The sequence below is a fragment of the Dreissena polymorpha genome, chromosome 4 (assembly GCF_020536995.1).
Source record: "Dreissena polymorpha isolate Duluth1 chromosome 4, UMN_Dpol_1.0, whole genome shotgun sequence".
Classification (NCBI taxonomy): domain Eukaryota; kingdom Metazoa; phylum Mollusca; class Bivalvia; order Myida; family Dreissenidae; genus Dreissena; species Dreissena polymorpha.
The window spans coordinates 22,086,559-22,113,925 of record NC_068358.1 but is presented as its reverse complement, the minus strand read 5'-3'; the positions used below and the strand labels follow the sequence as shown (position 1 = coordinate 22,113,925).

At 35.5% G+C, this 27,367-nt stretch overlaps 1 protein-coding gene across 7 annotated transcripts; it reads left to right on the top strand.

Moving 5' to 3' along the window:
- Positions 1–26,826, top strand: LOC127877409 (mucolipin-3-like). Of its 7 annotated transcripts, none has more exons than XM_052423259.1 (15): positions 3,621–3,885; positions 4,030–4,232; positions 8,172–8,540; positions 8,840–9,031; positions 13,090–13,246; positions 14,627–14,717; positions 14,969–15,065; positions 16,012–16,111; positions 16,318–16,436; positions 17,294–17,443; positions 17,873–17,986; positions 19,093–19,215; positions 20,384–20,590; positions 21,353–21,498; positions 25,929–26,826. In XM_052423259.1, the coding sequence occupies exons 2-15, from the start codon at positions 4,179–4,181 to the stop codon at positions 25,969–25,971; spliced, it is 1,962 nt and encodes a 653-aa protein (XP_052279219.1). In that variant the 5' UTR covers positions 3,621–3,885; positions 4,030–4,178; the 3' UTR covers positions 25,972–26,826. The 7 variants fall into 7 exon arrangements, with proteins under 7 accessions (XP_052279216.1, XP_052279221.1, XP_052279219.1 ...); XM_052423258.1 differs by having other exon boundaries at positions 3,621–3,891; XM_052423256.1 differs by lacking the exons at positions 3,621–3,885; positions 4,030–4,232 and adding an exon at positions 1–232.
- The last annotated feature ends 541 nt before the right edge of the window (positions 26,827–27,367 follow it).

Below are 27,367 nucleotides of genomic sequence, written 5' to 3'. Positions count from 1 at the left end.
ATTCATGTAATGAATCCATGATCATATAATCAGAATGTTGTTACTCAATGTTTAACCAATTAATCTTGTTTTCAAATAAGTATCAATTTATTTAGGCTCGATGGTGTTCATTTAAAACTATGTGTATGTTCGGGGTACATCTTTCATTTAATTTTGAATGACGTTTGAGCAATTCAAAATGCCATCCTCTCGTGTTTGGAATTATTTCACCCGCCTAAGTGATAAGACAAAGGTAATGTTCAATTTCGTATAGTATTGCAATAAATGTGGATTACGGTAATACGCTTACCAGAAATATATTAAACCTTGTCATATCAACAATATGGATAGAGTGGTCATTTTTTAAATGATAATTGATTACTATATTCTTCATTTGCGACTTAATATATTTTACGGCATGAAAATAAAAAAGTATGAAATCACAACTGACAAATACACATGTAATAATCAATTATCATTTTTAAAAATGACTTCTATATCCCTATTTTTCAATGATGCATGAACGATACGCTTTATAGGGGTCTCTTTAATCCAGACGTTTTTAAATTCGGACATTTGAAGCAAAGATTTAAAAATCGTATTCAATTATATTCGAATGATGACAACGAATATTAGAATATTATTTCAGTATTCTTCCCACCCTTAATTACATTACAGCAAAATTTTAACGATACAACTAGTTTTATTTGTTATAGAAAAAATGTTTTAAAAGATAATACATGTCATATGAAGTGATGGTCATACTAAACTTTTGACCTCTAAATGTGACCTTTAAGAAACGTTGACCTTGATGATTTGCACATGTGGAATTATAATCCGAAGTTATATTAAAATACTTTAAAATTTGCAAAAGCAGAAACAATTATTCGTGCGTATTGACCTTTGCGTCTTTGACTTTTCACTGAAGAACATGCACTTTATTGGCGGAATATCCTCTGGTTATGTGCAGTACTAATTCGAGCTTTCATTCAAATCTGTCCAAGCATAACAAGTGCAGAGAGGAAATCAACATATTTAACCCTGAATTACATTGACATTGACCTTCAAGCAATGAACCTTGAAGAAACACACAACTTCTTGTCTTGTCATTGTAAATTCTAATCCTAACATATATATTGAAAACCTCAAAGGCATTATAAAGTAACAGAGCAGATTTGGAGACCGGAAGGACAGACCTTCAAACCAAGCCAGCAATCGCACCACAGATTCTTTAGGGGGTTAAACATGTTGTTTTGTAAAATAACATTTACTACCCTAAATACCTCATTGTATGAAAATGCTTTTTCATCCGATGTTCGTCTTGTCATTTTTCATAACACTAAATCAATTCACGATGTTACTATGAAGTTAAAAAGAGTGATATAAAGAACATAAAAAGAACATGGTAACATTACACACAGCAATATTCGCTTTGTCGTTAACTCTTAATCTGGTTTCCTAATGAAATGGATATATTAAATGAAGCTCATTCCGCTGGTATGTTACTAGTATTCTATTTTGGTTATAAGGTTTACATGTGTAGTTTCCAATTAGTTTATTCCAAACACTTGTTTAAAGTCATAATTGGTCCTAAGATCTGTTAAGAGTCGCATCCTCTATTTAAAGCATAAACACCAGAAATTTGTTACATTTATTACTTGAAAATTCTACACCGTAAGCATTGGAGAAATTCCAACTTACCAACGCCTATTGAAACTTTTGCATGTGTTGATTGAGCTTTAGATAGTAAAATAAAGTAACGAGTTATTCGGCATCACATACAGTCCGGTCAGGTTTTTTTTTGCATGAAGCGTTTCTTGAATATTTCAGCCCGGGTTCATGGAAACAACCCAAACATAATATAGTAATTGATTCGTGACTGAATTGATATACCATGACTGTAAATACTAGTTCTTGTATGTTCATTCTATTATTCAGTTTAATGTTTCTCTGTATTTTATTACCTATTGTATTGTCAACCCTGAATTGCACGATAACTTTATTGTCACGCCTTTTTGAAGTTAAAAAAAAAAGTATTTTGCATGTGCAGTCAATCTAGTGAAAGCTTTGTCGGAAACAAGGCTTATACCCCAACACTCCTTTACTTTTTATGATGACATATCTTTTCCATGTAATCGCTTGAGTTATGATAAACAAGTTGCTCCACAAACTTATCTCTAAAAACGACCAATCAACCGAACAATTGACTCATGTGTACCCCGTGCTTATTGACCGCTGTGTACCCCGTTCTTATTGACAACTGCGTACCCCGTTTTTATTGACACCTGTGTATCCCGTTCTTATTGACACCTGTGTACCCCGTTCTTATTGACATCTGTGTACCCCGTTCTTGCGGGGGGCACAATTAGTTCATTCTGATGACACAACTTACTGACTTCATTAAATTGTTGTCTAACATACACGGAGAGTGCTAAGTAGCTTTCATTAACCACTGATTTATAAATCACATGTTCATAATTGCTGCACATACATATTTACGCATAATTATTCATACCAAGTACTTTTTAATATTGGCTGCTCAGTATGACAGATATTTGGGCCAGTATGAGTTTAAAGGGGCCTTTTCACGTTTGGGTAAATTGACAAAATTGAAAAAAAGTTGTTAAAGATTCGCAAATTTTTGTTTTAGTTATGATATTTGTGAGGAAACAGTAATACTTAACATTTAATTATGCTTTAAAATAGCCATTATAGGCATCTTTTTACGATTTAAAAACCCAAAAATTATAAAGCGTTGCAACGCGAAACGAATTAATAATTTGGAGAGTTCTGTTATTGTCGTTATATTTTGTGAAACAACAAGGATTGCTTATATAAAGTATAAAATACTACTGTCGTTGTATTCGGAAAAATGGCCGAGTGGTCTTAGAGGTAGACTTTTTACTCCAGTACTCCAGGGGTCAGTGGTTCGAGCCCTGCCGATTGCCACCTTATTTCTTTTTTTAAGTTTATTCTTGATTTTTTACTGGAGCTTTTTGTATCCAATGTTTACATTTATCAATATAAAGCATTTAATGACAAACTTCAAAACATGCCAAAATCTGTGAAAAGGACCCTTTAATGTATCAGTGTGGCCAATTATGTATTACGGACAGTAATACTTCTTTCTTTTGTCACTGTAGGCGCGTACATCTTATATACATTTTCCCAAGATATTTTGTTATATAACCTAAATAGTGATTTGTAATAATACCTTAGACCTCTTCAGCTATTCAAAGTATATTGTGGCAATCCATGTTCTATCCATTGACAAAGTGAATGATCATAGCTCACATCCCGAACAGGATTACAGATAAGAGGACATCATTCAGATGCATGTACGGTTGAACATTTGTTTTGCAGTTTTGTACTTCAAGTGTGCGATAACACTTAAGGATGTAGCGGTTTATGTAAAACGTGAAATATGAAAAAGATGAATATTTTAAGTGTATGTTGTGTAATGTAAGCAGCGAATTAGCTACAATAATTAACTGCTGTGTTATCAAGTATTACATAATTGAGAAATCATCAATACAAATATAGTCTACTTTAGGGACACACGTGTACATGTTACAAATTAAACGCTGATTTTGTATACACATCATAATCATTATCTTAATACACTTAAGCAAGTATGAATCACGTGAAAGTAAGATACCAAATGTACGAAATAATTGTCGTTATCTTGCTTGACTTTCGGATGTTATCAGAATTCACGTGTTCAATACTTACATGATCATCGTTATCAAGATGCTTAAATCATTTTCAAATGTTCAACTGGAACATTTAATTCATTGTTAGTTTTTTTTAACAGTTTACTTTTTGTCGTCTGTTAAGTTATGATGTGAAAGGATTACGATGACTTCTGCGACCGCGTGTGTTTGGGTTTCGGAAGGATCGAAACATGTAAAAGTATTAAAATGAGCTTTTTATATATGTTATATCTTCTTTTAATGATATTTATCGATATTAAAACACATCGTAGTAAACGAGTTGTTGTATCATATTGAATTTTTTAATCTAATTATTACTTTTTCCTTTTAATTTTAGACAAATGCGCGAAAACGGAAGTGGATGTTAGTCATTTTTAAGATATTAACAAATCTGAACAGTTCTTTATAAATTCAATATACCGTTAGTTGCTACTTTTGGCAAATCATAACTGTGTTCAGAATTGTGTGTTTATAATATGGTATCCAATGGGAGACCGCGAAATCTACAGAATGTGCTTTCGGTATAAACGAGCGAAACAGGTAAGCGACACACATAAAAAAACTGTAAGCAGAATTAATATTAATTAATTACGCAACTTTGAAATAAGTTATCATTATAGCCATGTGCGAGTGTTATTATTTCAATAAATAAAATTGCACATCTAAACATATAAACACATTTGAAACAGTATTGCTACATTTATGGTCATATGTAAAAGCTCTGGCGTAGCGAGAGTCAATTTAAGCCGATGTCGTATGGGGTGGGTGGGGATTGGGGGCATCTTTGTTGATTTATATATGTATTTTAACAATACAATATAACAGAACACAATCAAGAATAACGATATAGACACCCGACCTCTTATTATACAAGCAATCAGTTCTTTTAGCAATTTTGTTTGGGAAAAATACGTTCTGTTTTCTATAATGAATATAATACGGCATTCATTTAGCACACACCTGCCAAACGCACGTTTACTGAGCCTGCGATTCTACTGCATGGCCGCTAATCACAGGCGCCACCTCTTTTTGGAGATGCATTTATAAACGAGCCGATGCTACTTTCAAAAATGCGATAAGGACCTGAAGTTTTTTCATAAATTTATGATTATTGTATGGATAATATGTTTATTCAACATATGGCTCATTTATCAATTCATGGCAAGCAATTTAAAAGTTGTGACATGGTGAAATTTGAAGGTCCGAATCAATGATCTTGCTTATGTGAAGAGTATTTTTTTACAAAATCGTATCAATAGTGCCATAAAAGTGTTGCTTTCAAAATAATCAAGTTGTAGCGTCAACAAAACATTTATTAATGACCGGTCTACTATATATTTGTGCAATTACAAACATTTCCCCCATATGAGCGGCCACGCGCGAGTAAGTCGGTTATGTACATGGGCAAAATTACACCGACGCAACGGCGAAAATATCGATACGTACTTCCTGTCTGTGGTTAGGCTCTGTACTGTAGTACTGAAGAGTGGCGTGTGATGAACATTTTGACAGCCAGTTTGCAAATTGCAATTAATTAGCGGCAGACTATCATGTTATAGGGTTAAATGCAATATGCGACCGTTTGATCTTTTTGTTTCCGCATGTGCGAATATCACCTATTATTATTGGAAAAGAGATTCTTAATTTATAATTTATTATTTGTAATTTGGCAATTAAAAATCATTGATTGGCGAAAATTCGTGGCTAACGTTTTTTTTTCCAAAATGAACGCCGTTTCGATTTTAATCTCGATAGACTGTGCGTGAACACGCTTACTTTTTCCTTCACGCCGCTAGTAAAATCGAAACGCAGTCTTCTTGACGCGCCATCGTATATTCCTATAATGCAATTTTTATTGTTCATGACACTTGAAAAAAACTGGCGACCGATTGTGTTTTTGCAATTCCGCAACAGGATTTCGGTAATTATCGGACATAATTTGCTGTCAGATATTAAAGTTCTGGATCATATTATTGTAAAGGATAAACCAAAATACAATAAAATGTAACGATTACTGCACGCATACAAATTTCACACGCTGTATACATAACCTTGTAATCATTGTGTTGAAGAATTGCAAAAACACAATCAGTCGCCATTTTTCTTAAGTGTCAATTACAGTGTAAACTTACTCGAGCGTGACCGTTCATATGGAGGAAAATTAACATTTGGGATGCAAAATTGCTGGCCGCTTGCCGTAGAAACGGGGTGACCGCTAATGCATTACATAGTGTTAATCGACGGTCGCGGCACAGACCGTTCGCCTAAACGGGGTGACCGTCGACGAGGGGTGACCGTTAGTAGGGGTTGGACTGTAAACATAAATTGCTGGCAATACATCCAGAATATTGAATTGTGTCTGTGTACTCGACGTTTCTGATTACTCCTTAGTTACGGTCCTTATTCTTTGCACTTTGTCTCAACGTCTTCTATCTCTGTATGAAGTATCAAATACATTCATACAATACTGTATTACTAATGTACAATGCACAAAAATTAAACAATGTAGCCATGCACTGCATACTCTACTAATATTAAAGAGAGAGAAAGCTATGGCTCCTGTAATTTTGCACTTCTTCCCAACCTATTGGTTTAACTTACCCAGGAATGTGTTGTATTTGTAATCCCTTTAATAAAAATGGTCTGCTCCGAAAAGGAAAATTGTTCAAAAGACAATAACTCCGTTATTTTGGAGAACAGGTTTTGATCATCGATCTATGCTCTTCCTCTCAACACCATCACAATTATATGAAGTATCGTATGACTCCATAAAAATATTGTGTTGGGTTATGCTTCGCACAAGATGCGGGATGAAAAGGCCGACGGAAAACCTGACGAACGGACAGAACGAGTAATGTTGCATTCACTGTATGTCTCCCTTTGTATGCATATACAATAAGCAAACATAGCGAAGGAATATGATCTAGGATTGGGGCCTTGATTTTAAGAAATTTAGTTTACCGTGTAGAAAAATAATTAATACAGATGCAACGTTGAAAAAAGAGCTCACATAACATTGAATCTTATTTTATTTTTTAAACAACAACAATTAAGTGTAAACCAACAATATTGAATATCATGAAACAAAATAAACCATTAAAATATGTTGATGAATGCAATACATTTCCCAAATAAAATAATGTAATCGTAAGACTCATGGCGCCTTATGCAATTTGCGTGATCCGGTTCGTAAAATTTAAGAAATAAGTCGCACCGACTGCTATAATCGAAAATAAAATTTACGTAGTGACAGTTAATGCTAGGTCATGCGTGTTTGTATCCTGCTTTCTAAAATGTTTCAAACGCCTCGTAAGAAGGTAATTACCGGTAACACTAAAATTAATGCATACACTGGATTAGCATACGTTTTATGGCATAAATCAATATATTTACGGAAGATTCCGGAGATAATTGATTTTTCATGATTTGCACAGACTGCACGAATATCAGTCTTTATCGTATATAAATATATGATTAAAAAAATCTTGTTTCAAAATAACATGTCAAAATTATTATGTTATTAATTAATTTCATTGCAATTTTACTTTATACCTTTATACGGTTCATAAGGTACTATATGATTGATAGTTCATATCCAACTATGTCATGTGCATTAATATGTGATTGCAAACGAAACACGTGTATACCTTGAAAACCAGACTGTGCTATCAACATACATTTCCAATTCTTGCTCCCCATCATATGTGTCACACCGGTCTTACTGACAATAACGTAGTGACGTCACCATCTATGTATAGAATGGCTCCCCATACTATTAATACACCCATGTGTTTTTGAATAGGTCACATGACGATGGATTTATTTATAGCATGAATCACGTAGTTGTGTGTAGCCTGTTATTTACTTCCTGTCATCTGACATATGTGCTTGTTCTTTTAAGTTAAAGCGTGTATGTGCGTTCATATAAAGAGTGTATGTATATAGAATAAAGATACAATGTACATCGATATGACCTGTCCATGAATGGCGAACGGTAACTGCCATTTATTCTGTATAATTATTTGCGTTTTATTACATTTCAACTTGTAAACACTGCCAGTGCTACACGTTTTGCTTTCATTTTCAACTGTCTAGTTGAAAGTTAGGACTTGATGATACATGTTCAGCCTTCATGATTTGGTTAGAAATATGCACTCCAATAAACAAAGGAGGCATTCGCTTGACTTTTAAGAGATACGGGAGACTAATCCAATTATTAATTTAGTAGCCCTCTATATTTCAACTGCTGCATAGATCTAGCTTTCACTGATTGCTCTTTATTTACCAGTTATTCGACTTCATCATAATTGTCCTAAGTTTATTTTACCAACATTATGTTCAAAGCTTTAAATTTTGGCTATTTTGATATGGGGTTCTAAAAAGAAAAGTTTAAGCCTAAAAAAAATGTGTGAAAATATCACAATATTTAGCTTATTTTGTTATTGGCAGATTAAGACCTTGTAAATCTTTCTGTTTCAGCCCAATATTGACATGGAGGTGATGGAAAATGTGGTGGCCAATGATCAGACGCTTGGACTGGAGGGTGGCGAGCATCTCGCGGCGCAAGACATAGAACACCCACACAGCACTTCATATAGACAGCGAGCCCACACTCGTAACGAGCGTGAGCGGGCAAAGTCCCCAATTCAAAAGCAGCCTCAAAATTCTAGTTCCTCTAAACCCAAATTGTCACGAGTGCGATCGTTTTACACACCATACATGGAAGAAAAACTGTTACGCCGCTTAAAGTTCTTTTTTATGGGTCCACATGAGAAAGTTACAGCAAGACGAAAGTGTCCTTGGAAACTTATTGTGCAGATTTTAAAGATAGTGTTAGTAACAGTACAGGTAAGGAAATAGGAAGTTTGTATTTTTGGACCATCAGGCATAAATGTAATTTTCTGCATAAATTAAAGCAGTTGATTTAGTTGTTAGTTATTAAGCTTCGGGGAAGGGGCACTAGCTCTTGATAAGGGGCAAAATTATCAAATTATCATCAAATTCGGGGATCAGTTTAACATACTGAACTTTCTTGGGGTATTCATTTTGGGCCAAAACTCTATTAAAGTATTATTTGTTAGACGGTTTTCGGCTACATACTAAAAAGAAAAGATGGATTGTGAAATGTGTGTGATTTGATTTTTCAGTTGATTCAATTCGGATACAGTCGTTCAAGTTTTGTAGAGTTCACTGAGAAGTCTAATATTGCCCTGAGTCACTTCTACTTAAAAGATTGGGACAGCACTTACGAGACGCTCCCCTACCCACCTGCCATCGGCCAGTATGCTGTGTACGATATTGACGATGTCGAGAAACATGTGAACTTTGCAATGAAGAAGGCAAGTGTTGTCAAAATGAATAAATTTGCTTTGTATCCCATAATTGTGCATACCTTGATAAAATTTACTCCTGTTAGTTGAATCTCTTTATTTGAACACTAATTGATTATAACCATTAAGTTTGATTTTCATGACATTGTTTTATTATTTCATTTGCTTTCTCTTAGATTTGAAATATATACAATACAGAAATGTTATGTTGTCAAGTTTATGCACTCATCTTGTTTGCTAAGCTTTACATGTTTGCTTGTTTTCCAGATCTCATCACCTATTTTTTAGCTTGACTATTATATATGAAATATATATAGTGGAGCTATCCTACTCACCCCGGCGTCGGCGTTCCCATTCCGTGAGCGTTGGAATGTTAAAGTTTGCGTTCGACCTCAATTATTTCCTATGTCCCTTGACATATTGCTTTCATATTTTGCATACTTCATAACCAACATGATCCCAATCTATAAACAAGAGCAGACAACTGTAACAAGCCTTTTGTAAGAATTATGGACCTTTTTCCACTTAGGATATGCATATTATTGATAAATCTATGTTAAAGTTTGCGTACCACCTCAAATATTTTCTATATACCTTGTCATATTGCTTTTATATTTTGCATACTTCTTTACCAACATGACCACAGTCTATAAACAAGAGCAGACAACTGTACCAAGCATTTTTAGCTCATCTATTTTTTGAAAAAAAATTATGAGCTATTGTCATCACCTTGGCGTCGGCGTTGGCGTCCGGTTAAGTTTTGCATTTAGGTCCACTTTTCTCAGAAAGTATCATTGCTATTGCATTCAAACTTGGTACACTTACTAACTATCATGAGAGGACTGGACAGGCAAAGTGAGATAACTCTGGCGTTCATTTTGACAGAATTATGTGCCCTTTTTATACTTAGAAAATTGAAAATTTTGGTTAAGTTTTGCGTTTAGGTCCACTTTTCTCAGAAAGTATCAATGCTGTTGCATTCAAACTTGGTGCACTTACTTTCTATCATGATGGGACTGGGCAGGCAAAGTTAGATAACTCTGGCGTGCATTTTGACAAAATGATGTGCCCTTTTTATACTTAGAAAATTGAAAATTTTGGTAAAGTTTTATGTTTAGGTCCATTTTATTCCTTAAGTATCAAAGCTATTGCTTTCATACTTGCAACACTTACTAACTATCATAAGGCGACTGTGCAGGCAAAGTAATGTAACTCTGACTGGCCTTTTGACAGAATTATGTGCCCTTTTTATACTTGGAAAATTGAAAATTTGTTAAAGTTTTGTGTTTAGGTCCACTTTATTCCTACAGTATCAAAGCTATTGCTTTCATACTTGCAACACTTATTAACTATCATAAGGGGACTGTGCAGGCAAAGTTATGTAACTCTGACTGGCATTTGGACGGAATTATGGGCCCTTTATACTTAGAAAATTGAAAATTTGGTTAAGTTTTGTGTTTTGGTCCACTTTACCCCTAAAGTATCAAAGATATTGCTTTCATACTTGGAACACTCGCAAACTATCATAAGGGTACAGTAAAAGGACAAGTTGCGTAACTCTGGTTGTCATTTTTATGGAATTATGGCCCTTTTTTTACTTAGTAAATTTGAATATATGGTTAAATTTTGTGTTTCGATCCACTTTACTTCTGAAGTATCAAGGCTATTGCTTTCAAACTTCAAATACTTTCATGCTATCATGAGGTTACTGTACCTGGCAAGTTGAATTTTACCTTGACCTTTGAATGACCTTGACTCTCGAGGTCTAATTATTAAATTTTGCTAAAATTGCCATAACTTATTTATTTATGATTACCGGTAGATTTGATTGATATTTTGAGACAACTACTCTTACCTGACATACCACAATAGACTCCACCCAAACCATCCCCGATGCCCTTCCCCCCTCCCCCTATCCCCCCCCCGAATTCCCCCCTCCCCTCGAATCCCCCCCCCCCTAATTTTTTTTTTTATCATCTCACAAATGACCACCCCCCCCACCCCTTCCCACCCCCCCCCCCAATTTTTTTTTAAACGGTTAAAAAAACAAATATTTTTTTATTATTTTATGTTTGAAATACCGTCCAACCATCGCACCCAAGAATCCCCCCCACACCACCCCCTCCCCCCACCCGAATCCCCCCCCCTATTTTTTTTTTTTTTTAAAGATCATCTCACAAATGACCACTACACCCTCACACTATACCCCCCCCCCCACCCCACCCCCCCCCCCCAATTTTATTTTTTTAATTTTTTTTTGAAACGGTTAAAAAACACACATATTTATTTTTATTATTTTATATTTGAAATACTGTCCAACCATCATACCCCCCCCCCCCCCCCTCCCCCCCAATTTTTTTTTTTTTTTTCCGCATTTTTGGACAATAATGTAATATATCCACACCCCCACACTATACACCCCTCTTCACTCCACCCATCCCTCCTTTGTGATTGAAAATGAGAGTCCCTTCACCTTTAAAAAGAAAATAGATGAGCGGTCTGCACCCGCAAGGCGGTGCTCTTGTTTAAGAATTATGTTCCCTTTTTATACTTAGAAAATTGAAAATTTGGTTAAGTTTTGTGTTCACTTTATTTCTAAAGTACCAGAGCTATTGCTTTCATACTTGCAACACTTACTATCATAAGGGGACTGTGCAGGCAAAGTTATATAACTCTGACTGGCATTTTGACAGAATTATGGCCACTTTTATACTTAGATAATTTAACATTTGGTTAAGTTTTGTGTTTGCGTCCATTTTACTCCTAAAGTATCATAGCTATTGCTTTCAGACTTGGAAAACTCGCTAAAATCGTAAGGGGACTGTACAGGGCAAGTTGCATAACTCTGTTTGGCATTTTAACAGAATTATGGCATTTTGTTGTCTAAGTAACTTTGATTTTTTTGTTAAATTTTGTGTTTATATCCACTTTACTTCTAAAGTATCAAGGCTATTGCTTTCAAACTTCACATACTTTCTTACTATCATGAGGGTACTGAACCTGGCAAGTTGAATTTGTCCTTGACCTTTGAATGACCTTGACTCAAGGTCAATTAATAAATTTTGCTTAAATTGCCATAACTTCTTTATTTATGATCGAATTCAGGGCTCAACATTAACCTTAAAACCAACTTGCCCTTCCGGGCAAGTACTTAGAAAATCTACTTGCCCTCAATGTAAAGCCACTTGCCCAAACATTAAATATCACATTAACTGTAAATCTCATATTTTTTTAATAAAGATCATATGATACACCCCAAAACCTTTTTTATTTTTGCTCATTTAACAAAATGATTACAGCAATTTAAGTCTAATTAAAGTCTAAATTTAATGCTCTTTGTTCTTTTTTGCACTTGCCTGGGTGGACAACTAGATTATAAAATAACTATCCCGGACCGAACTTTTACTTGCCAGGGACAATAGGACAACTTGTAATGTTGAGCCTTAGAATTTGATTCATACTTTGACAAAACAACATTTACCTAACATACCACAATGGACTCCACCCAAACCATCCCCCACGCCCCACCCCAGAATCGCCCTCCCCCAAAAAGTTTTTTTTCATTTTTTTTTTCATTTTTTTTTAAAGATCATCTATTAAATGACCACACCCCCACATTATACCCCCCTCTCCAACCCCCCACCCAAAAATAATTATTTGTTTAAACATGGAAAAAAATTATATTTATTTTATTGTTTAAGGACCGTCCAACCATCCCACCCAAGCTATTGCTATCAAACTTGAAATAAAATCTTATTAGTTTGTTTTATGTCTTTACAAATGTTCAATAGATTGTGGAAAATATACCTGAACTCAGAATCGTCTATAAAGTACAACTTCTTCAAAACATAAGCAATCAATATGTTTCAATTATGGTCCTCTTCCACTTAGAATATGACTATATTACCTTGACCTTATTGAATATGAACAATTTCTTTATGATGGCTGACGTTATACGTCAAGCACTCAAATAGTCGAGCACGCTGTCTTCTGACAGTTCTTGTTTATAATTGGTAGACTAGTGTGTTTCAGAGTGATTTAAATAATAATAAAACACTATGTTTCAGTATGACAAGACAGAGAGCAATGCTATAGGCACGCTGCGTTTCTACCGGGACATCAATGGCACTGTGATTCCCATGCAGATGTGTATGCACCAGTACACGTCAGGGGTCATAGATGATATTAACAAGACCTACAGTATTGACTCCAACATTGAAAATGGTCAGTAAAATAAACTTCTAGATAAATGTTATAAGAGCTGGTAGAAATTCAGCAAAAAATGATGCGGGAATAGTAGAAACTTGTATTTTACTAGATGCATATGAGTAAATAGAAATTAAGAAATAAAGTGGGATAGATGAAATTTCATTTTCACCAGATAAATTTGTGGAAACAGAAATTCAGAAATAAATTTAAATGAGATAAAAGAGATTTTAATTTCACCAGATGCATTTGAGGTAGTGCAAACTAAGATATACGTTGAGTGGGGAAAGAAGAAATTTCTATATACCTAGTTGCTTTTGGACCAGTAAAAATTTGGGCATGTTGAAATTCTTAAATAAACATGCGGTAGATATGATTGATCAAGAAGACAGTAAAGTTTCATCAGAAATGTATTTGGGCTAGCAGAAATTTATGAATAATAGATCTGGGGCTGTTTAAGTTCAACTGTTTAATGTGATTTCGTCATTATTTGAGGCTATTGGTTTATTACCATTTATGTGAAAACTGCTGATTTCATGTTATGTATGACTGGTAATATTACTGTAAGTTCATAAAGATATACAGAAGGATGTAACAGAAATACATTTTATGTGCATATTCATTGGGTTGAGGGAAACATAATTTGTGCTTTTCTTTTACATTACAAGTATAATCAATAAGATATTTGTAATTTTAACACCGGTTTTCCTACCTCAAAGGTAATGGTAAAAGAGGTAAAAAGTCAAATTTTGGAATGATACAGTTTGGAAATTCGTGATCTAGCCATAACCTTCCCATACATAGATGGATTTTAAAATGATGTGGCAAAAAAGCAATCTATCATAAGACAAGTTGTTGTATAGAACACTGATCAATCTACTTTAAAGTTCAAGGAGGCATTTAGAGTTCAAATTCATCATAATGCGATTTAAAACCTGTCTCCCTATTTGAGAGGTCAAGGTCACTTTAAGATGTAAAAGGTCAAATTTGTTCATAATATGGCCTGTCTGGTCTGTAAGTAGGTCATTTATTGTGAAAAATAAAAATCTTCTCTCAAATGACTACATGATAAGAAAGTGTGTTGTATGTACATGTATTACCCGTCACATTACCTCAAAGGCCAAGGTCACACTTAGAGGTCAAACGTCAAATTTTGCCATAAATTGAGATAGAATTAAAATGTTGCGGCATCCATACCCAATTGACTAAATCGTCTTGTTTTAAGTGCAAAATTGCTACATTAATTGATAGTAAAAAAACTTACCTACTTTGCAAACTGTTTGACTAAGAAAAAAATCAGATTCTTGGACAAGAATAAAAAAGAAAGCTATTGTCAAAACTTGTGGTTTGTGGGTGACCTTGTTATCTGTTATCATTGTTCTTCATGTATGTTTAAAGTCTGTAAAAACGTGAGCAGTCTGGCAGATGGGTCATACAACGTGTCAGTGTACCTGAACCAGACATACAACATGACCATTGATTATGACAGGTAATGGCATAAAAGTAAATATAGTGTTTTAGAGATATTTATTGTTTAAATACAATGATATTTTTCTTCAGCTGTGAAGGCATTAGTAATGATGTTTTAAACCCTGATTTTTAGTGCCACTTCACCGAAAAATCCAAGCTATAAAACTCACCTAAATGTTGGTGTCTGTGTTGAGCTATTGAACATCTTCATACGACAGTTTTTACTCTAAGTATTACCGGTAATCGGAAACTTTGCTGGTTCCATTGCAGGTTGTTGATTATGGAACTCAAGTTCTCGCTGAAACTGTTCCGTTTGGAGATGAAGCAACGCTCCTTCCCTCCGCAGCTCTTCAATATGGATGTATCTGTGAGTGCTATAAGGCCAGTAGGGCAACTGTAACCCGTAACCACTCAGATATGCAATTTGACGTGTTTAAAGCCCCGAAGAAAATTAAATTGAATTTAAGAACAACATTACTAGATCCAAAGTTTTAAAGCTCTTATGTCCAACCCTAAGACTCTAATGAGCAGCATACAGCATTAAACCTGAACAGACTGTGAGTTACTTGCAGGCTGTTCTGGTTGTATGCTGGTTGTATATAGCAATTGCCACCTTGGTTCTGACAGAGAAAAGGTTCATGTAAAAATGAATGAGGAAGTGAAAGGCTTAGTGTAAAGAATGTGTGGTGCCATCATGGGTTTTCCTCTTTGAGTATTGGTCCCATTAAAATGTCCGTATCTGTCATCTGTTGTCCCTGCCTGCTAAGCAATTTCCTGCAGAAGCGAAGAAGATAAAACTTGCTCGTTTACATTCCCTTTTAAGTTTTTTTATCTGATTGTTTCTAATTATCTTGGAAATGCGGTCATGATGTTTTGAGCAATATTCTGTGTTTATCAAACATAGATTAGTATTTTTCCCTGGCCCTTTTTGTGTGGGACTGCACCATGCCGCCATTCTGAAGCGCCACTTTGCCCTTTTCAAAGACAAAAGCGGCCACGCACCCTTATTGATAACATCTTAATTGCCCCTTGACCAAACCTCTAAGCGGAATAGTATCAGAATACTGCCACAAGGCAGCAAAGATGTGCAAGGTTGTGAATTAGTCATGCGTAAATAATCTCTTGTCAATATCAGTCAATAATTTCAGAGGATTTGTGGCTTTGTTATACACTAATCAGTCTGTAATGTGTAGGCCTTTACGATATAATCTAAGATTCTTGTTAAATATATGTAAATATTTATTTTATATTATTGACAATTAAGTATTTTAATAAATCCATGTAACTGAAAATATCAAACACATGTGTTACAGATTAAACTGGATGATAGCAATAAAGATGGCCAGATGTTGGTGAAGTTGACCACTGACTTCAGTGACATTCAGGATTTTAAAGGAAATTCAAACAATGATGGTATATTTTGTGGTCTAGACATGAGACAAACGCTATTTAATCTTGTGATGAATTATTGAAACTTTCTGCATATGCTCAATCAAAATCTACTCTTCTTCAATGCTATTAAACTGGCCATTTTATTTAATTATTTTTTTTTTTTTTGTAAAATGCACATACTTTTCAGCTCCATCAGTATGAAAACTATAGATTTTTCTCTTGTTCAGATATGCAGAGGCAGCAGAAGATAGGCTATATTCTGCTGGACAGTTTTGTGATCTGTGTCTCATCGTTATCCGTCGTGCTGTGCTTCCGTTCAGTCTGGCGAGCTTTGGCCCTCCGCAGGGTAAAAAACACTATGTTTGTTGGTGGTATTGAAATTTATTAAGTGCTTTTATCTTGTTTATGGGAATATCAGTTACTAAAAAATGATAATTCACTGTTCAAACCATGAACATTAACATTGAAAATTATCAATAATCTTCACTGTTTTACTGTGAAATGATGTGGTTTAAACGTCATGATGTCTTTATTTCAACCAAATTCTCCAGTTTTACTCTTTTATATGTCAATAAATGGTGGAAACAGTATTAATACCTTTAAATAAATAGAATATTTGTTGGTACATTATACAATTTTCTCACTCGCAGCTGATCAATTGATTAAAATATTAATTTCTCAGATCACTCTTGTTTACACACAGTTAAACATCTACCTTAACAGACAAATTTATGATAAAACAAAAATGTAATATTTAATGTCTTAAGCTTACAGTTTATGATAGTGTCCCAAGAAAGTGCAAAGGTACGATGAACATCATAAGTTCTAATTCCTATCCTGTTTGCCAGACAAACTGGCCCCTTTATTTAACAATCTGATTGAAAGAGCCCGACCTTGTCTAAATAATCCCTGTGTGGGGCTCTAACCAGTAGCACTCAATCTGTAGGCAAACCCCTAACCACTTAGCTACGAAAGTGAATATTTGGAATCTCAGTCAAACAAATGTTCTCAAACACTCTGAACAAAAAAGCGTTAATATAGTATGTATCATCAAATTTTTAAACAACATGCATGTTCATTAGTATTATTATCTTCAATAAGTGTTTACTTTATTGGTGTTGGGGTTTACTTTTTAATCATTTAAGCATGGTCCATGAGATAAATTCAATATCAGTTAACCAATTTTTCATTATAAATGTGTAGGAGACAAACCAGTTTTTCATAGCACGTCATGGTAGATCTATGAAGATGGCCGACCAGTGTGAGTTCCTTAACCTGTGGTACGTGACAATCATCATCAACGATGCACTGACCCTGGTGGGCTCAGGGTACAAGATTCAGCTGGAGAGCAGAGTAGGGCTGGTTATTGTTTATTTACTTCATGGAAATTGCAAAGTACTGGTTCTATTCCCAGGAAACGGACTAAAGAGTGTTTCAAATACGCCTTAGGTTTTCGATGCAATCGAGCTAAAATAAATATGTTTAAACTAATGTAATCGTATTATTGAACATGTGATTTAACGTGATTTTTTTACTGTAGATTGTGATTTTTTTATTTAATAATATTATTTTATGATTTTGAAATTGATTGAAGAAATAAATAATGTAACTGATTGCAAAAAAGGATTTTTGGATCTCAGAATGTGATTGTTTGAAGGAAGAATTATATGCATACACATTGACAAATGTTTTTGATTGCAGAATTTGAAAAGTAGCTGTGCAATCTAGGAGTTTTGTGGTTGACTGTGATTGCTTGCTGATTGTGTGTGTGTTTGATTGCAGAATTTAAAGAGCAGCTCGGCCAACTATGACTATTGTGGTCTGATGCTAGGAACAGGAAGTCTGCTGGCCTGGCTAGGCGTCCTCAGATACATCGGCTTCTTCCAACAGTTCAATGTGAGCACTAATTTTAGTTGAGAAAGAGAGTTAAGACAAAATTTGAAATAAAATATTTGCATAGTCCTATTACAGATAGAATATGTTCACAGTGCTGACTACAGACAGAATATTATCATAATCCTGACTGCAGAAAGAATACTATGAGTATGTTCATAGTCCTGACTGCAGCTTTGCTTTGTTGATTGTCCTGACTACAGATAGAATATGTTCATAGTCTTGACTGCAGATAGAATATATTCATAGTCCTGACTGCAGATAGAATATGTTCATAGTCCTGACTGCAGATAGAATATGTTCATAGTCTTGACTGCAGATAGAATATGTTCATAGTCTTGACTGCAGATAGAATATGTTTATAGGTCTGACTGCAGATAAAATTTGTTCAAAATCTTTTTATAGTCCCGATTACAGATCAAATACGCTCATAGTCTTGATTGCAGATAGAATATGTTATAGTCCTGACTGCAGATAGAATATGTTCATAGTCTAGACTACAAATGTTCATAGTCCTGATTGCTAATAGAAAATGTTCATATTCTTGACTACAGATAGAAAATGTTCATAGTATTGACTACAGATAGAATATGTTCATAGTCCTGACTGCAGATAGAATATCAATAAGTTCATAGTCCTGACTGCAGATAGAATAAGTTCATAGTCCTGACTGCAGATAGAATAAGTTCATAGTCTTGACTAAAGATAGAATATGTTCATAATCTAGACTACAAATGTTCATAGTCCTGATTGCTTATAGAAAATGTTCATAGTATTGACTGCAGATAGAATATGTTCATAGTCATGACTGCAGATAGAATATGTTCATAGTCCTGACTGCAGATAGAAGATGTTCATAGTCTAGACTACAAATGTTCATAGTCCTGATTGCTAATAGAAAATGTTCATAGTCCTGACTGCAGATAGAATATGGTCATAGTCCTGACTGCAGATAGAATATGGTCATAGGTTCATATTCCTGACTTCAGATAGAACTTGTTCATAGTCTTGACTAAAGATAGAATATGTTCAGTGTCATGACTACCGATGGAAAATGTTTTTTGGCTGTATGTCTATGGCCCTCTTGTTAGACTTTTTTTGTTATGTAGATTCTGATAGTGACTCTGAAGAAGGCGTTTCCCAACATGATGCGGTTCCTAGCCTGCTGTCTCATGCTGTACATTGGTTTTGTGATCTGTGGGTGGGTGGTACTGGGACCCTACCACATTAAGGTGAGTAGACCATTAGTAGTAATCCAAACCATGAACCAGTTCATATTGAACCAGTTCATATGCAATGGTGTTATCTGTACCTATGCTTTTTATGCCCCGAAGGAGGGCATATAGTGATCGGACTGTTCATCCGTCCGTCTGTATGTTACACTTTGTGTTAAGTTTTGAAAAAATGCTCATAACTTCTATGTCGTTTTAGATAGCAATTTCATATTTTGGCATTCATGTGTATATGGACAAGGCCTTTCTTTACACACACAAATTTTGACCCCTGTGACCTTGACCTTGAACTTAGGGTCCTGCGTTTAGGTTTTGAAATCTGAGTTTAGGTTTTGAAAAAAGCTCATAACTTCTATCAAGCGTTTATAGGGGGCATAAGTCATCCTATGGTGACAGCTCTTGTTAATTAGAGCTATGTTTCATTTGGCTGAAAGTTCGGATGGTTCTTGTGAGTCCCTGCAAATTTCAAGCAATTTTGACTATTCTGTTTATAAATACCTAAAAACCAGTCCTCCTGAGGGTTGCATTTGGGATGCATGCGGTCAAAATACTTGCTTGAGCTATTGAAGTGCAACTTCAAACAAAGATGCATTCAATCAAAACTTGATGTGATATTTTAGGTAACATTTACTTAGATGAATGTTTTCCTCTCAATACCTCTGTATCGAATTGTGCTAATGTTTCAAAACTACATGCATAAATGCCTGATAATCATTTCTAGCACAGGACTGCATATTGGGTATGTGGGGTAAGGTCAAGTTCACTGAGCTTTTGCGATGCAAGCATATGTATATTTATAAAACAACATCTGGTTGCATATGGGGCACATTGATAAAGGTCAATGTCAGTATATAAAAAAACATGATTTCAACTCAAAAATGTAAATGTGTCAAGTGGGATATTTTGCACATAAAAAAATATATAATTACCTTGTAGCTAAATAAGTTACATTTTTATATAGTTTTATATAGTTTATATAGTTTGGATATTTTTTATAGTGTCAGAGAAGTGCATGCTCTCCTCTAACAGCTCTTGTTTAATACATATCTTGATTTATTTCAATTTGTACATGTTTTAGGTTTGGTTGTTGAATACCTTACCATTTCCATATTTACTAAGCTTTTTGCCAAAGTAGTTATAATTTTTCTCTAATATATGAACTTCACAGTTCCGCCAAATGAGCACAGCGTCTGAGTGTCTATTTGCTTTGATCAATGGAGATGACATGTTTACGACCTTCTCAGCGACCATCACAGACAACGAGCTTGTTTGGTACTACAGTCGTATCTACCTATACTTCTTTATCTCCCTCTTCATCTACGCAGTCCTCAACCTCTTCATCGCTGTCATCATGGACACATATGAAACTATCAAGGTATGCTGGCTGCTGATAGTGTGTGTACCTACTGCAGAACTTTGATATCTCAAGCTATTATGTGTTTAATATTTTTCATAAAATTGCATGTACTTGTCTTTGTTTTCAATTTAGAAACTATATGTCTGAACTGTTATTATAATAGTTGTTGACAAGGACTATTTTGAGTTTGTGTGTTTTGTTGGAATACTAGAAGTGTGTGTGTGTGTGTGTGTGTGTGTGTGTGTGTGTGTGTGTGTGTGTGTGTGTGTGTGTGTGTGTGTGTGTGTGTGTGTGTGTGTGTGTGTGTGTGTGTGTGTGTGTGTGTGTGTGTGTGTGTGTGTGTGTGTGTGTGTGTGTGTGTGTATTATGTAGGAGTAGGCATATAACACATTTTTGCACTAATATTACATGCATATGTTGATTGTAGGAATATTACAAAAAACATCTGTAGTCTGCTGAAATATTAAAAGTGTGTATTCTTTATGTATATTTGAAGTGTGTGTATTTTGTAGGAATATTAGAAGTGTGTGTATTCTGTAGGAATATTAAAATGTGCATTCTGTAGGAATATTAGATGTGTGTGAATTCGGTAGGGATGCTGTATGGATATCAGAAGTGTGTGTATTGTGTAGGAATATTACAAATGTGTGTATTGTGTAGGGATGCATTCTGTGGGAATATTATGGGTGTTTATATTACAAGTGTTTATATTGCTTTTTTGTTATAATATAACAACTGTGTGTTTTCTGCTGACAAATTATGGGTGTGAGTATTTTGTAGGAGTATTATGAGTTTGGCTTCCCCAAGAGTGAGCTGTTCAAGTTGATAGACCAGTGTGAGGAGCCAGCCAAGTCTCCACTGTATCGCAGGGAGGACGACAGTTGCTCATGTGGGCTCATAGCTGCACTGTGCACTTGTTGCTGCAGGTGAATAATTGAGCCTTGTTGTGGGACAACTGGGCTTAATGCATGTGCGTGAAGTGATGTCCCAGATTAGTCCGCACTGGCTCGATTTGTTTGGAAGAGACTTCCTTTATATAAAGAATATCATAACAGCCCAAAGTGTTGTCTCTCACTAGCTCTTGAGGACTGCAATTTTATCTGGCACAATTCTTTGCGCATGTGCATAAAGCCCAATTTTTCCAAAACAGGGCTTTATTTTAATATGTTTCTCATAAAGTGTTTTTTAGCTCAGCTTTTTCGGAGAAAATCCGAGGTATTGTCATAGCCAGCTCGTTGTGTCGTCGGCCGTCCGCGTCATGCTAAAACCTTTACATTTTGTTAAGGTTTTGAGAATTAGCTCTAAAATCAAATTGCTTCCACCTACAACTTTGAAACTTCATATGAGGATGAACTTTGACGAGTTCTACACGCCACACCCATTTTTGGGTCAATAGGTCAAAGGTCAAGGTCACCGTGCCCTTAAAAAAACCAAAAACAAATTTCTGACAAGCTTTAATTTATTCAAAAAGGCACCAGCTAGCCAAGCATGGCACCAGTTATGCGGTGCTCTTGTTTAGGGTTAATTGTGACGCTCTTAAATCACGTTCTGAAATTCATTGCACATTAAAAAGCTCTTGACTATAAATGAGGCATGTGGTATGACAACCGATATTATTGTCTAATTGTTATGGCCCCCTTTGAAGAAGAGGGGGTATTTTGTTATGCACATGTCGGTTGGTCCGTCCATCCATCGGTCGGTCAGTCCGTCCACCAGATGGTTTCCGGATGATAACTCAAGAACGCTCAGGCCTAGGATCATGAAACTTCATAGGTACATTGATCATGACTGGCAGATGACCCCTATTGATTTTCAGGTCACTAGGTCAAAGGTCAAGGTCACAGTGACTCGAAACAGTTAAACGGTTTCCGGATAATAACTCAAGAATGCTTACGCCTAGGATCATGAAACTTCATAGGTACATTGATCATGACTGGCAGATGACCCCGATTGATTTTCAGGTCACTAGGTCAAAGGTCAAGGTCACAGTGACTCAAAACAGTAAAATGGTTTCCGGATGATAACTCAAGAATGCTTACGCTGAGGATCATTAAACTTCATAGGAACATTGATCATGACTGGCAGATGACCCCTATTGATTTTCAGGTCACTAGGTCAAAGGTCAAGGTCACAGTGACTCAAAACAGTAAAATGGTTTTTTGGATGATAACTCAAGAATGCTTACGCCTAGGATCATGAAACTTCATATGTACATTCAGGGGACAAAAATATTTCTAAACTGCATCTCGTCCTGCAGGACAAGTGCATTAAAATTTTCATTCGCCCTGCAAACACATGCACTTGTCCTTAAAATATGGGTGAAATGAAGATTGCAAAGGGCTGATATGACTAATAAAGTTTCTTGTATCACTGCTAAATTGCTGCTTACTCAGTTGTTCATGCCAGCTGATCACAAAATAAATGTTAAGCAGTGAAATAAATTACTTTATTTATGAGGAACACACAATAAATAATTGAAGACAATTTTGTGTTTGCCGTTGTTCTAATACTCGCGTGCTTTCCGTTTCGGACGTTTGAACATCGCTACCGCCAACTTTAAAGAACGCTCGTGTGTCAGACATTTTTCTGACGAATTTCAGACTGGTTTGAAACCGTACTTCGCGTTTAAATAATTCTTTAAAAATCAATACTTACAGTGAATGCATAGGTTGGTTCCCTGTCACCATGGACGCGCAAAGTTTACACCAAAAAGCCAATATTTACTGGGGACACAGTCTCGCATAACAACGTGCACCTGCTGTATGAAATTTACGATTACAATTTCCGGTTCATTCACGATCTACTTTCGGAATAGATATGATTTAAGAAAATGATTTTATTTAATGAAAACAAGTCTTACTCGTCAGAAAATACATATTTTAACATCAGCTTTTTTCACTCGTCCTGTAGGACGAGAGCTTTAGGGAAATTCACTCGTCCTTTCGAGATTTTACTCGTCAATACGAGCGGACGAGTGGTATTTTTGTCCCCTGACATTGATAATGACTGGCAGATGACCCCTATTGAATTTCAGGTCAAAGGTCAAGGTCACAGTGACTCGAAATAGTAAAGAGGTTTCAGGATGATAATTCAAGCATGCTTACGCCTAGGATCATGAAACTTCATAGGTAAATTGATAATGACTGGCAGATGACCCCTATTAATTTTCATGGTCACTAGGTCAAAGGTCAAGGTCACAGTGACTCGAAACAGTGAAATGGTTTCCTGATGATAACTCAAGAATAATAAGGCCTAGGATCATGAAACTTCATAGGTAAATTGATCATGACTGGCAGATGACCCCTATTTATTTTCAGGTCACTAGGTCAAAGGTCAAGGTCACGTTGACAAAAAACGTATTGGCACAATGGCTGCCACTACAACTGACAGCCCATATTTCATTCATTGTATGCGTGTGTCCAAAAACTTAACATTGGTTAAAGTTTGATAACTTGCAATATTGAAGATAGCAACTTCATATTTGGCATGCATGTGTATCTCACTGAGCTGCACATTTTGAGTGGTGAAAAGTCAAGGTCAAGGTCATCCTTCAAGGTCAAAGGTCAAATATCATTGTATTTTTCTTTCCTAAAACTGTAACCCATTTATGCCTAGTCGACTCTCCCATCCAGCTAAATTGGATCAATTTATCATGACTGGCAGATGACCCCTATTGATTTTCAGATCACTAGGTCAAAGGTCAAGGTCACAGTGACAAAAAACGTATTCACACAATGGTTTTCACTACAACTGACAGCCCATATGGGGGCAAGCATGTTTTACAAACAGCCATTGTTAAGTGTTGTTCTGGATTAGATTTTCTGTGTCTCTGCCTACAGTCTTGTTTTTGTCTCTTTTGTAAGGGTGCTCGATGTATGCATTTAACTTGTTGATTCTTTAACAAACTTCAAATGAAAGTATGAACTGCTAAGATTTTTAGCTCGACTATTATATATAAAATATATAGTGTAGCTATCCTACTCGACCCGGCGTCGGCGTTTCCTTTTTTTCCGTTCTGTTAGCGTTAGCGTGCAAATGTTATAGTTTTCATACTACCACAATTATTTTCATTGTCCCTTGACATATTGCTTTCATATTTTGCATACTTTTTTACCAACATAATCCCAACCTATATACAAAAGCAGACAACTCTATCAAGCATTTTGTCATAATTATGGCCCCTTTTCCACTTAGAATATGCAGCAAATGTTAAAGTTTTCGTACTACCCCATTTATTTTCATTGTCCCTTGACATATTGCTTTCATATGTTGCTTACTTGTTTACCAACATCACCCCAACCTATAAACAAGAGCAGACAATTCTATCAAGCATTTTGACATAATTATTGCCCTTTTTATACTTAGAATATGCATATTATTGATAAATCTATGTTAAAGTTTGCGTACTACCCCAAATCTTTCCTATATCCTTTGACATTTGGCTTTTATATGTTGCATACTTGTTTGCCAACATGACCCAACCTATAAACAAGAGCAGACCACTGTTTTAAGCATTGTGACATAATTATGGCCCCTTTTACACTTAGATAATTGAACATTTTGCTTAAATTGCCATTACTTCTTTATTTATGATCACAATCAAAACAACACTTACCTGAATACCACAATGTATTCCACCCTAACAATACCCCATGCCCCTACCCAGAATCCCTCCCCCCCTAACTCCCCCCCCCCCCCAATTTTTTTTTAAACATCATCTAATAAATTACCACACCCCACCTTATACCCCCCTCTCACCCCCACCCCCTACCACCCCAAATTATTTGTTTTTTAAACACCATCTAATAAATTACCCCACCCCACATTATACCCCCCTATCCCCATCCCCCCCCCCCCCCCCACCCCCAAAATTATTTATTTCCTTTTTCTAATTTTTGATAGATCGTCTAATAAATGATCACACCCCACATTTATACCCTCTCTCGACCACCCCCCCCCCCCCCCCCAAAAATTTTTTTTATTTTTTTTTCCTTTTTTTTATTTTTGAAAGATCGACTAATAAATTATTGATTATGAACAATTTCCCCATGATGGCTTACCTTATATTGTCAAGCACTCAAATAGTCAAGCGCGCTGTCCTCTGACAGCTCTTGTTATTTAACTGGTTAATGTCGGGTTCTTATTGACAAACTCAAAATTTTCAATTCAAGATTGTCATTAAACTTCGGTAAATGATGGAACATGTCATATGATATGTTCCATGCTTATTAATGTTCTTGATTTTCATTGTAGGCAATACAGTTGAGTCATTGTTTGTGTTCCTCTATTTACTGGCAATTAAGGTTTTCAAAAACCCAAACCCAATGTTTAAAATGCTTATATTAACATGTTTCAGACCCAACCCTGGAGGGCTAAATGACTACACACAAATACAGTAGGTGGAGTGCAGCAACAACTAAGCAGATATTATTACCTGTGTTCAATGATAGGCCATTTTGATCAACTTCACCTTGCTGTTGTGAATATGTATTTTCAAGATGTGTGAGATATGTTTGTTTGGTGCCAGACTATTTGCCATAAAATTATCCTGTTCAGAAGTTCAGAGTCGACCATTTTAGACCAGATGCTTCTTATATTTATTGAGTGCTATCGAAGATTGCGTTGTGATTGATTCTGTCTTCGTTTATGGCTACTGTCATTTGTGTTCACTGACATACGTGTGCGTCAGTGTCCACATCTGTCTCATTCAGTTTTATTTGTATTAAATGATATTTGCATCGGTGATATTTATATTTGAATTGTTATATTCCATGGGTATTAATGTTGTAACAAATTGAAATTCTGCAATGCTTTTAAATAAGTAATTGAATTCCAGAATAAAGTTAACCTTTTCCTGTCTTAAGAGAAATCCTGAGGTATTGTCATAGCCAGCTCGTCGTGTCGTCCGCCGTCTGACGTCCGCGTCGTGCTAAAACCTTAACATTTTGTTAAGGTTTTGAACATTGCCTCTAAAATCAAATTGCTTCCACCTACAACTTTAAAACTTCATATGTAGGTGCACCTTGATGAGTTCTACAAGCCACACCCATTTTTGGGTCACTAGGTCAAAGGTCAAGGTCACTGTGACCTTTAAAAAAAAAATCTGACGAGCTTTCATTTATTCAAAACTGCACCCGTAGCCGAGCGTGGCACCTGTTATGCGGTGCTCTTGTTCTTTGATGATGTTTTGTTTTATATGAATTACTTGTATTTGTTATTGTTATGTTTAATTCAATAAAGATGTTTTTAAAATCTGTAACTCTTATATTAAGCCCTTGATTGGTGAATTTTGTTCATAAATGTCATCTCACAAGACATTCATGAGTTTTATTTTGGTGATCAAACGTAGAGCTATTGACCAAGTAGTTAATGTCCTTTTTCTTAGTTTCCTAAATTCTAAAAAGTGGGCAATGTGCAAAACTCAGTGCAAAACTGAGATTTAATTTATCATCTTGGAAAATGCAACGTCATTGCACATAATCTAACATCAATAAACTCATGGGTATGAAGAAAAAAAGCATAGACATGATGTATTGCCCGTGTTTTATACAAGCAATGCATGTAATGATCTCAAATTAATAGACTAAGTTTCCATCATGGTCTCAACTGATTAAGATCCGTTTTGTACCTGACAGTCCTCGGTTTACAAAAGAAGTTTGTATTGATTTGTGCCTTTGGATATTGCCTGGTTTACAATAAAAATAATTGTGCTGACATATTTCAACTTGTTGAAAATTTGGAGCTGCTTCAGCTGAGAGAAAATCCATATTCATATGAGCCGCGTTCTGTGAAAAC